The sequence below is a fragment of the Zootoca vivipara genome, chromosome 4, assembly GCF_965207765.1.
Source record: "Zootoca vivipara chromosome 4, rZooViv2.hap1.1, whole genome shotgun sequence".
NCBI lineage: Eukaryota > Metazoa > Chordata > Lepidosauria > Squamata > Lacertidae > Zootoca > Zootoca vivipara.
In genome coordinates, this window is record NC_142587.1 from 43,551,767 (window position 1) to 43,564,895 (window position 13,129).

General features: G+C 41.5%; 1 protein-coding gene across 16 annotated transcripts in view; it reads right to left on the reverse strand.

Annotated features, from left to right (window-relative positions):
• Window positions 1-13,129, reverse strand: part of DMD (dystrophin) — a 1,006,777-nt gene that overhangs the window by 39,004 nt on the left and 954,644 nt on the right. For all 16 annotated transcript variants that reach the window (XM_035114386.3, XM_035114388.3, XM_035114384.3 and 13 more), the window contains 3 exons: window positions 12,745-12,902; window positions 2,657-2,823; window positions 551-662 (listed from right to left, as the gene is read on the reverse strand). In XM_035114386.3, coding sequence (XP_034970277.3) covers window positions 551-662; window positions 2,657-2,823; window positions 12,745-12,902 — 437 coding nt within the window. The remainder of the gene's footprint in view (window positions 1-550; window positions 663-2,656; window positions 2,824-12,744; window positions 12,903-13,129) is intronic.

Below are 13,129 nucleotides of genomic sequence, written 5' to 3' on the forward strand. Positions count from 1 at the left end.
ATTAACAATTTTCCCCTTCAGTTTGGGAGGGAAAAAACGTTTTCACCACACCTTTCCTTGGATATGTATATCAGCACAATCATTATCTTAAGTCTAGGTGGAAAGAGATAAATAGAATAAAGCACTTGAGAATTTTGATTAAAAGCTGGTGTATGCTATTGATTTTATTTATTGGCCACATTTGGATGATTTTCTCTTGAATTCATAAGCTGAAATACACATAAGCCTTTTGCCTGTGCACACAGTCCTGTTATGACATGCCTCAATATACTAGGAATTCTTTAATGAACCATAGTTTCCTCTTTTGGCCAACCTTGGAAAAGTATGGATTTAGTTGTCATGACAGCAATATATAAATAATAACTAGCAACATCCAATTATTCATTATTCCTGTTATTTTCACTGGATATAGCAAGATAGTCGTGCTTTAAAAATCAGTTTTGTGAAGAATGATTGAATTTAAAAAGGAATACTGCACAATGCTTCCACTGTCTTACACAAACAAATGATTTCCCCTCCTCTTCTCTCCAGAGACACTGATGTCACTTACCGGTGTACAATATTCTACCATTGGGTAGTGCATCTTATGACCTTTTGCAACTCGCCCAGAAAAGAAGCAGCTTTGGCAGATGTCATAATTAAAGTGCTTTAAACTTCTGTACCTGGAGAAGAAGAAAATACAAATTCAGCACTTGTGCACCAAATTTTGTTTCAGTTATAAAGTAGGAGAGCTTTTTTGGTGGCTACTTAAGAACTCCCCTCCTACAGAAGCTAGACTGGCTCCATCCTCGTCCTTTCAGCAGAAGGTGAAGACCTTCAACAAGCTTTTAGGAACTGACTGTTTTTAAGGAAAGGGCTGGTGTTGGGATGTTTTTATTGTTATTAATATTATCTGTATTTTTACTCGATTTTTAAAATATTGTTTTAATTCTGTCCATCAGCTGAGGCTGGTAAATTCACTGCAATCTCTCCTAAATAGAGACAGCCTATCCACAGCCCAACAGTGGAAATGTTAGATTTGGTAGTGTGAATCCATATTGTGTAGTCTACCAATTATGACATAAGAATACAGTAATTAAATGCAGCAAGCAAGCAACCTTTATCCTGTGGATGCTTGCAACAATTATGAGACGTCATATAAATTAAATAAATGCTTACTTTTTAGTTTTACATTCTTTTATTTAACCACCCAGTACTTTATATTAAACAAAAGTACCAGAAAGAAGGAAGTAGGGTTGATTTCCTGTGATGCAGCACACTCATAGTTATCTATCTGAGCTTTACACAATAATTCCAAAATTCTCCTTGTCAAGAGCTCAGTGGTAAGACAATGTTAAGACTGAAACATGCAGGGACCATACAAAACTGTTATTAGGGGGAAAGGTGATAAAACAAGTCTAAGCATAACTGAAAATAGTATTTACTTAACAGCTAAGTAGGTATACCAGTCCATAGTTAGGTATACCAATCCATAACAGATACCAATCCATAGTTATTTTGCAAGATGTTGGCATAGATTCATTGCTATAGTAACCACACTGTTGAGATCCAGGTGTCTAAGCCAGGGGTTCCCAGATTACGCCCCCCGGGCCGGATGCGGCCCAATTGGCCTCCCAATCCGGCCCGCGACGACGCCCGCTGCCGACGCCCACTCTTGCAGCGCACTGCGCGGCGGCGCACTTCCATATCTGAAAAAATCGCCGAAAATCGTTTCTGTGCATACGTATGGGCCTCTCCCGACCCAGAAGAGGTCATCTCCGGTGCACTTCGGGGGGGGGAGGTGCACTTCCGGGTCGGGGGGAGGCCCATACGCATGCGCACAAACAATTTTCGGCGATTTTTCCGGCCTGGAAGCGCGCCATCGCGCCAGTAAATGGGTGTGCGCATGCGCACTGGCGCGCACTCCCCCTCCCTCCGGCCCACTGTGCGCGCACTCCCCCGCCCTTCGGCCCGAAGGCGGGTAAGTCTGGGGACCCCTGGTCTAAGCACATCAACAGAATTTCCATATTTGGGGTTGACATGTCTGTTAAGGAGACTATAGACTGAGCAGATTATATTTTTTTAAATGACATTACACAATGGTTTTTCCAGCATACCAGGATTTTATTTCATTCATGTTATGCAACTTCTTCTAGGAACATTTTTGTATCCAGCAGGTTATCAACTGCACGTTTTACAAAAATGTTCATGTCCTGCTTGTGGGCTTTCGATAGTTATCTAGTTGGCAACTGGGGGAGCAAAGTGCTGAATAAGATCAATACTTGGTCTGATCCAGGTTGGTTCATCTAATGGCAGAAGAAGAAGAAGAAGAAGAAGAAGAAGAAGAAGAAGAAGAAGAAGAAGAAGAAGAAGAAGAAGAAGAAGAAGAAGAAGAAGAAGAAGAAGAAGAAGAAGAGTTTGGATTTGATATCCCGCTTTATCACTACCCGAAGGTATCCAAACAGCATGATTACTTTTACAGAACAGAAGGAATATTAAACAAGCATTTCTGTTAAGGAGGCTGCCTTTAGGAGATGAGGAAATTAATACACAGTGCCTTCTCTGCATATTATGTGCTGGAAGGAAGCATTCAGTGCTCACATATGACCTCCACAAAGAGTAGCAATTGATGGTGCATTTAGTTCATCTTGTAAAAATCAGCAATATAACACTGTACCTGAAACCAATTATTGGGCACTCCTTACAGATGTTGCACTTGGCTTGGTGTTTGGCAGTTTCAGCAGCAGCCACCCTATGTAAAACTGGCAGCCATACCATGGACTGTGGTTCAAGTCTCATCCAATCCAGAAAAAGGGCTGCCTCAATTTCAGGCTTGTTATTGGCCTATGAGAGAAAGGAGATTACATTAGAGGACACAGGAAAAACTTTCATTTTACAAGTAATTTCCCCCTTTCCAGCCAAGTATTATTTCCCTTCCTTCATCTAATTTTCAGATGTTGACACATTTGCCGCCCCCCTACACACACACACACACACACACACACACACACACAACACATACACTCCTCTTCCCTCCCTTTATAACTAACTAACTACCGTAACAAACTAACTAAACAACGAAAAATGAGGGGGGCATTTGTAAGGGAGAACTGGCAGGTGAAAAGAGGATCTACTAGAACCCTTCCCATATCCATGAATTCTTCCATGGAAATATTCCACACAGAGCAGTTTCCCCATCAACTGGGATTATTGTTGTTATCTTTGAACCTTGATGGGGGAGGGGCAACAGCTAAAAACAGCATAGGGAAGCATTTGCAGGGAAAATTAGATGACACTCTCCCTCCTTTAAATTCATCCCTATAATGTTCCAGGAAATAAAACATTGGTTTTGAGACACATTTTCTGTCAGGATGTGAAGCTTTGTCCTTCATCAGACATAAGGTATTTTGCGTAGGTATATTTTGTAAACCTGCTTCAAGATATGAGTTTTTGTCTTCCATCATGTATTCCTACGTTTTCCCCTCTCCAATGACATCACTGTTCTCAGTTTCTAAGGGCAGTTGCAAACTAATACAGATTTTACTGTTGCCCTTGAAACTATTTTTTAGCTCTTTTTTCTTATTGAAATAGCTCATTGTGTCCTTAACATTTTCTTCTTCCACTTAAATCTCAGCATACACATGCATCTAGGTTCAGTGTCTTCTTTTCTGAATTATTCTGAAGAGTATATAAGGACTACTTAGTTCTCCTCCTGTTTCAGTAATAAATATCATTTTGCAAACCAATTCCATTTCTTCCCCCTTACTAATACATTTATAACCTCATTTGCAACCTGTACATGTCATCTGGGCTTCCTTTACTTTCCGAAAGTATTTCTTCTTTAGTCACTATCCCTATGTAAAACTGGCAGCCATACCAATCTTAATTTCATCAAGGAAGAATACTGATTAAGTACTCTAGGGCTTCTCTCTCACTCCTGAAAAGCCCTCAGAATTATTTTAGCTTCTTAATAGCCATCTATGTCCAGCCATAACTTTACACTGTCTTCTCTATCATACTTATTTTTAAGCCCTCAGATCAAATAAATGTAAATCGTGACATATTTCTAAGTTGAAACCTACTGGCTACTTGATCCGAAATGAGACTGGTGAAGTTAACACTCCCAAAGCAAGCAGATAATAATGCTGACTTGTCAAGGAGTTCAAATAAATTTATTTGGAAAAATAATAGTAAATATCTACTGTGTTTTAAGACAAAGAACAGTGATCAAAAGGTTTAACTAAAATTAGTGGATAGACTCACACACATGCTATAAAGTTCTATCTTTCTGCCAATAATTGTAAACATAAAATGAAACAGAACTGTGTTAAGAAAATAATGGATGCCGTAAACTGTCACCCAAAACAGTGCATTAATCTGACTGAAGAGAGGATTTTTTGGTTGCTATTACCGTACTTGTTATATATGCTAATTCAGCAAACTTTTTGAAAGGTGCACAGATAGTAAACTTAACAAAGACAATTTAAATATCTATGAGGTCTATGCATTGCCATGGGCACACAAGGGTAGAAGATGTGATGTCTTACTCATCTATCTGAGTAAGCATCCCGCCATTTGTCCATAGCCATCTCTTAATTATCCCTGCATGGTTCTATGTCTGTTTGCAAATAGCAATATGGGGACAGAGGGACAAGAGGAAGAGATTAGAATTTAAATAGAACAAAGTGAAAATCTATAAGGGGCAGTACTTCAGATGGTCATAACTATTGTAAAATGGGAGGCACATATATACAATTGACCGAGGAATTCTTTGCTTTAATTTTTTAATGTATTAATTTTAATTTAGATATTAGAATACTTGCACATATTTCATTATTTCAAAACTTTGCAGAAAGCCAAACAAATTTACTGAGGACTCGTGTGTGTGTGTGTGTTTCTGCAAAAACTGTTCTGCAACAACTACAATGCTTTTGATTAGGCAATTCTTTGCAGAGAGTGGGTGAGCTATCTGTTTATTGCCATGTGAAGATTTACTTTATAAATTTGTGTTGTTACTAGCTAGACAATGATCTTCAATAAGCTGCTCTGGTCATTTGAGTTCACCTTATGAACACACACACACACACACAAGCCTTTTACATGCCATTTTTGGAATGAAAAAGATGGATTCTGTACTGAAATGCTGCAGTGTGTACTATAGACAGAATAAGAATGAACAGCTCAAAGCATTCACCTCTCCATTTGCAGATGCTTTTAGTTTACATGGGAATACAGTGAATAGATGAAATGGCTCCTGTCATATGCAAAGATATGTTTCAGTTCTCCAGCTTCTGCACTTCTATTTTAATTCTGTTGGCTGTTATCAATTTTGACAGTTGTCTATCTGATCACTACATCTATACTATCTACAATCTCTCCTGCTGGAGATTAACTGCATTAAACTGCACCAAAACTAGTACTGGAGTATATTGCATGAAGATTTAAAGCCATATTGAGAAAAGCCTGTCAGGGTCAGACAGTAAAGGACAGATAGTTCTTGACTGTTCCCTGAGCTGCTGTTACAATTTCTTTAATCATCTCTAAATCCAGCCAAAGAGTAAGCAAGGGTTTTACATAAGGGAAGAATCTACAACAAAAGCAAACTGTGAAGATTCCCCCCCCCCCCTTAACATATTTCTGTGCAACTGCCACAATAAAACTGTAAATCATAGAACAAAGTTAACAGTGCATTTCCCAGTTTGCAAATAACAATTTGTTACATCTAATATTCAAATTCATATTAAATTCTAAACATCTGTTGTTTTTTGTTGGGACTTTTTTGCATTCATATGCCAAGAAACATTTGGAGAGGAAAGCTGGATATTCACCATTATGTTATGTAATGCTAAAAAAAGGAGAAAAATCTGCCTTCTAAAAAAATGTAACATATGTCTGCTTTACCTCATATTTTGTTAATTCCTGATTTCAAGAAAATTGTATCAAATTATCTTAGTCGATCACGAAAGTTAACCATGCAACCACTCACCAAGACTGTTCTTGCCTCCATTTTTTAGCCTCCATTTTTTAGCTATAAAGCCTATTCTCTTTTCTGCTCTCAATTATCTATTAGTGTATTGCTCCCCCTCAATGTTCTGGATCATTTTCACAAATTTAAACATGGATAGAGATCAGGATAACAGCATAGTTTGAAGTTTATCCTCTCTTTTTAGGTCCCATGGTCAATCATGCGGAAAAAAATCAGTTTATACTAATAATTTCAATCTTAAAAAAGGTAAAGGACCCCTGACAGTTAAGTCCAGTCGCGGACGACTCTGCGGTTGCGGCACTCATCTTGCTCTATAGGCTGAGGGAGCCGGCGTTTCTCCGCAGACAGTTTTTCCGGGTCATGTGGCCAGTATGACTAAGCCGCTTCTGGCGAAACCAGAGCAGCGCATGGAAACACCGTTTACCTTCCCGCCGGAGTGGTACCTATTTATCTACTTGCACTTTGACGTGCTTTCGAACTGCTAGGTTGGCAGGAGCTGGGACTGAGCAACAGGAGCTCACCCCATCGCGGGGATTCGAACTGGTGACCTTCCAATCGGCAATCCCTAGGCTCAGTGGTTTAAACCACAGCGCCACTCGCACCCCTAATTTCAATCTACATTACAATAAAACTATTTTAAAATTCTGAGATTCAAATTTACATTGGTAAAGTGCTCTTTAAAAAAAACAATGTCTAGAGGCTTGTAAATAAGGTATTGGTATATTACTACATACAGGATAACCAAGACTTTAAAATGGTAAATATTGGCAGGGTAGTAGACACAAAGCAAATTTCCTTTCTATCTGCTAGTCCTGTCCAAGTATCTATTTCTAAAACAAAGTTTTTGCTGTTGGATGTTGTTAATGTAATCATATTTATAATACTGGAAAGTTTCTGTCATTTGGGGTGATGTTATATTTGCTACTGTGTTGTTCTATTGTGTTACAATGAAATTGTTTTGCAGTGTTTGATCTTGAAATGTGTTCAACTTTTCTTTGTTGTAAACCACTTTGAGCATGATTCTTTTATGGAAAAGGTAAAGGTAAAGGGACCCCTGACCATTAGGTCCAGTCGTGACCGACTCTGGGGTTGCAGCGCTCATCTCGAGTTATTGGTCGAGGGGGCCGGTGTACAGCTTCCGGGTCATGTGGCCAGCAGGACAAAGCTGGTTCTGGCGAACCAGAGCAGCGCACAGAAATGCCGTTTACCTTCCCGCTGTAGGAGTACCTATTTATCTACTTGCACTTTGACATGCTTTCAAACTGCTAGGTTGGCAGGAGCTGGGACCGAGCAACAGGAGCTCACCCCGTCGCGGGGATTCGAACCGCCGACCTTCTGATTGGCAAGCCCTAGGTTCTGTGGTTTAACCCACAGCGCCACCCGTGTCCCGGTCTTTTATGGAAAAGCAGCATACAAATAAAATTATTAATGAATGAGACAATTGGTTCCTCTAGCTACGTATTCTGAGGCATACAAGTTTGCATTGTGAAAGCAAAACACAACATTATTGTAATAGTCAAGCAACAATTTTACAGAATGCTGCTGCTGAATCTATAAATAGGGGAAAGTAGATCTAAGGAAACCAGAAATCCGGTTAGACTGTAGCTGTGTTCAGGCAGTGTTTAAAATCAGGGCCAGTGACCTGAAAAGCCTGGGATCTACCACTGAGCATGATGTAAGATAAGCCAGATTTCAGGAAATGTCTTTTTCACTATGTTCCACCACAAGGCCAGCCTCTCGTCCGCATCATCTGTGTGCCACGTTTGAACAGCATAAACACTATATTTCTCCTGAAGTCTACCTTTTAGCTGACATTCAACGGACAGGGTTCAACAGACATGAGGTATAATTCCCATTCCTATATATAGTGCTACCTTTTTATTGCACCTTTTGCCCTTAAACTGTTGTTATTGCCACAGCTTTTTGTGTGTAGTGGGGGGATGAAAGAAAGAGAACTAAATAAATGAATAAGCAAAGTCAAGCTCTATTTTATATTCCACATGAAGCCTCATTTTCTCCCAAGAGCTACTCTTTGTACATCCTTTTTAATGTTTGTAACCTAGGCACTGCATGAGTCCTCAAGCTTGTGGGAAGAAAAATAATTTCAAAGTGGCAAAGTTTTTTTTTTTAAAGCCACCTCATTCCTTACGGACAAAGAATGCACTTGTAGGAGTTGTACCATTTTTGCTGCAGTTGGAGGGGGTATTACAAACACCAATGCTGTGAGCACATGCATGTTGACAGAACAAGGCTTCCCTCCCCCGCTACTTTCAAGGACTTGCATTTCAAACAAAGATCAGGGAGATTTCCTCACCACCCCTTGTTATCTCCTGGTACAGTAAACATTACATTTTTGTGCTGCTGTGCATGACAGACAAGGTTGTTGCCAGCATACCTAAGCCACTGAGACCAGGAGAACAGATTCTGATACAGTACATTTGCTGCTGGTTCTCTCTCTCTCATTCTCTCTCTGAAATGACTGCAAATTATTACCAGGGATGTTATCAGCATAAAAGCCTCACTTCCAGCCAATTGCTATTAATAATGAAAAGTCCTTGAGTTAGATTTGTGAAGAGGTGTGTGTGTGTGTGTGTGAGAGAGAGAATGTATAGTGCACAAATGTTTTCAATAATGCAAATATATGTTGAAGAAATTTCAAACAACATAATAACTGATGAAATGCAATTCAAAATATGCAGCATTTAAAGATATAAAAACAATTAAAACATAAAAAGATAACAAGCTCACTAAAAGCAGCAAAAAAACAACCTTTGTATAATAGGCCTAGTACTCAGCAAAAACAAACACAGGCGGTTGTGTCAAAAAAGGAATCCAGAACTTTTGAGACAAGTCCCTTTCCCTACTTCTCACTTCTCAAATAGTGAGGTATCTGAAGAGGACTCTTCTGAAAGGTTTTTTAAGTTCAGATGTCTCTGAAGTATATAGAGCCCTGGCCATAAAGTGCCTGTCACTTTCTCTTTAAACTAGGACATTGAATTGGGCCTGGAAGCTTAATGCAACTAACAGCTAACTTCATTAGCAACATAATATACCCACTGCCAAAAAGGTTCAACATGTTCCTTCCTTCTATCTTAGGCTGTAACACTTCATACCGGCTAGAACTTTCAAAATGTCTTCTTAGATGGGGCTATGCAGAGTATAGGGCGGTAGCAGCAAGATTGTTGTTTTCCATGAATGGGTGTAGTTGACATATGTGATATAAGCAATAAACAGCAATCTTTATGCCTATTTATCAAGCTGCATGTTGGGCCAAAAAGACCAATTAGCTCTAAGTATAACTAAGTACTGGTACAATCCAGTATATAGCATCAGGAACCAAACTGACCTGAATTTTAAACCTGTGGGTAGCCAATATTTACTTAAATTGGGGGGGGGGATGTAATATTAAAAATAGTATAATATGTTATACTGTATTAATATGTTTTTAAACCTCAACTAATTATGGCCATCATAAGTAAAACAATACGTTAACCTTCAAGTAACATGAAAAGACTGCAGATTGATTAATGATGTTTGAGTGAGGTCACCCACAAGGTCTATTTCCATGTCGAAAGAACACAATGGGAGGGATATACATTCTTGAAATGCACAGTGGATCACTTTGAGGGGGGAAACCTCTTTTATCATGCATAGAGTAGTCTAACATTTGAAGTGGGAATTTAAAACTTGAAGAGGAAGAGTCACAATGGTTCCTTTGCTTCTTCCCTCCAGTGACCCTTTCCATTAAAAGACAAAAGTTATTTTTGCCTCACATTGTGAATTGCATTGACCAGACAGACCCTTCTTAGCATTTTTTTTAAAGAGAGGTCATAAAATAATGAACTCTTCTTATACTTCTCTGAAATGCTAATTCTTTCCCTACAATTTATTATTCCTTCAGTTTAACGAGTTGTTTTTGTGTCCCATTGCAGACCTCTGTCTTCAGTACTTTCTAAACATACTTTGCCAAAGTATCTGTTGCTGTTCGTCAATTTTCCCTTAACGGCCATGGAAAAACATACTTGATCTTTCATTTAAAATAAAATGTATTTGAATTTGAAAAACCAAAAGTTGTTAGACCAACTTAAAATTCGCTCTTACTTCACTTGTGCTGCTGCAGAACCATGGATGACTTGCCGGGTGACTTAATGGCAATTCTGAAATTTCACTGGCTGATGGTTAGTTTCTGAGCCAAACTGAAAGTTCTTTAAGATGATAAAGTGTCAGAAGTCAGGGTATATATCTGCTATCTCCTATCTGAACTTCCCCCCTCTTTGCTTCAGGCTTTGCAGTATTAGAAGCAAGACTGATATCTACTAGAAGTGAGGCATATTTTTGAATGTTCTCCTTTAGGAAGTATGCAGGGTGACTAAAAAATGCAAGTCAAAATAGTATAGTATAGTATAGTATAGTATAGTATAGTATAGTATAGTATAGTATAGTATAGTATAGTATAGTATAGTATACCGTGTTTCCCCCTTTTTAAGACACCGTCTTATAACTTTTCCCCCTCAAAAAACCACATGGTGTCTTATTTTCAGGGGATGTCTTAGTTTTATTATGTTTTTATGGTACCTATGGTTCCGGGCAGTGGGGCGGCAGGCCTCCTCGGCATGGCCAGGAAGAGGCCAGGCCGCTGGCTCGGCGCTCCGCCCGGTGATGCCTTTGTCGTGGTTTTTTTAATCCCACCCCACCCCCTGCCAACCGCTCCGAGGTTCCTGCTGCTTTATTTGGGGGGGGGCGTGTTTCGCGAAATAAACGCATGAGGATGAGGAGGGCTGAGGGATCCCGCCCGGCCTTAGGCAGGCCACCCGCGCGCCTTCCACCCACTGCATGAGGCCGGCCTCCGGGGAATGCGGGGCCCGGGCAAGGCAGCACCGAGAGCCCCCACGGCCGCCGGGAGACGTGACGCAGCCGCCGCCCGCGCAGCCATCACCCTCGCCGCCGCGTCCCTTTCATGCCTCTTGCTCAAAGCAAGGCGCGGCGTTCACTGCGCTTGGAAGGAGCCGGGTGCCCATGGATCATGCAGCAAGGGCCCTCCCGACTCCTTCCCAGGCGCCCCTTTCTCCTCCTCCTTGCCGGTTCCGGGCGGTGGGGTGGCAGGCAGGAAGAGGCCAGGCTGCTGCGGCGCTCTGAGCGTTCGGCGCTCTGCAAGGCGCTGCTGGGCGCTCCGAGCGCTCGGCGCGGCAGAGCGCTCCGCTCTGCAGCCGCCGGTACCGGGCGCTGGGGAGGCAGGCCTCCTCGCCGGGTGCTCCGGCGGCGCAGAAGGGGCCAGCAGTGCTGCCGCCGCCGCCTGTTGCCCTGATGGCGCAACACCGCTCTGCCTTGGGCCATTCAGCCCACGACGCTCCGGCGGCACGGAAGGGGCCAGCAGCGCTCCCGCCGCCACCCGTCACTCCAGCCGTGCAGAAGCGCCCGCGGGCCTCCCGCCGCCGCTCAGCCTTGGGCCACGCAGCCCCCAGGGGCGAGCAGCGGCCTCGCCTCCGCCTGACCCAGCAGCAGCAGCAACAGCAACAGCAGCGGGAGGACAAGGACAGCGCTGCTGCTGGGTCCCGCTGCCTCAAGGCGAGCGGCGCTGCTGCGTGAAGGTATGGCTTATTTTCAGGGGGTGTTTAATATTGAACAAATGCTTTAAAAGCCTGCTATGGCTTACTTTCTGACTACGGATTAAAAAAGGGGAAACACGGTAGTATAGTATAGTATAGTATACCAGTAGTATAGAACCCCCGACTCTGGGGTTGCGGCGCTCATCTTGCATTACAGTGGTACCTCCGGAAGTCTGTTCATAAACTGAAGCGTTCATAAACTGAAGCGAACTTTCCCATTGAAAGTAATTGAAAGTGGATTAATCCGTTCCAGACAGGTCCGCGGAGTACTCAACCTGAAGCGTACTTAACCTGAAGCATGGGTGTAATTGGTTCCGGAAGTCTGTTCATAAACTGAAGCGTTCATAAACTGAAGCGAACTTTCTCATTGAAAGTAATGGAAAGTGAATTAATCCATTCCAGATGGGTCGACGGCGTTCGTAAACCGAAAATTCATAAACCGATGTGTTCGTAAACCGAGGTTCCACTGTATTGGCCAAGGGAGCCTGCGTACAGCTTCCAGGTCATGGGCCGGCATGACAAAACCACTTCTGGTGAACCAGAACAGCACATGGAAATGGCGTTTACCTTCCCGCTTGCACAACTTGCACTTTGATGTGCTTTCAAACTGCTAGGTTGGCAGGAGCTGAGTCCGAGCAACAGGAGCTCACCCCGTCGCGGGGATTCGAACCGCCGACCTTCTAATTGGCAAGCCCTAGGCTCAGTGGTTTAACCCACAGCGCCACCCGCGTCCCTATAGTATAGTATACTAGAAGGCTTTTGAGATGTGGTGTCACATTTTCCTCACTACTCATGCCAATGACTCTACAGTTTTAGTGTTAGTTGTAAAAAATTTTTAAATGTTATTGATTGTAATTAATTTTGTGGACCTTTGGGTTGAAAGGCAGGGCAAGAATGGAAATAATAGATAAAATTGGACAGGTCTTGTTCCCAACACCATTCTTTATTTGATGCATTTTGTATTTAATCTGATGGATACTGTGTCAATTTGGAGTGCAGAGTTGCCATATTCTGACTGCCTGGCTCTATCCAATAAAATGTTTCAATAAACTAAATATTAAATAAACATACATACATACATAACTCTGATCTCCACACTTATCGCCTGAGTTTATTTATCCTGCATAACATTTGGATTAAAAACCAAATAGCAATAAGCAGAAGTATACTTACAAACTGAAAGCAGCTCCTGACACTGGGTTCAATATTACTGCCACCAAAAGAAGCAACTTCACCCAGCTGTCTTGGAATCTGAATAGAGTCATGCAGGAGGAGGCCTAGACGACGCTGGTCACAGAATCCAGTGGGACTGGCTACCTGTTTGAATAGATCTGGAGGCAGAAGAAAGATGTATAGCAAAATCCATTAAAACAATAGGAACTATCAACTGTAAAATACATATAAACAAATTTGCTGTCAGAGATACAAATAAATGGTTGAGAGTTTTCATTAGGTTTGTTCACAATTTGTTTGGTTATTTAGTGGTTTGACATTCTCTAGTAGACAATTCTGAAATAACTATTTTGAATCAGATTTTGTTTGTAGCCAATTACTATTA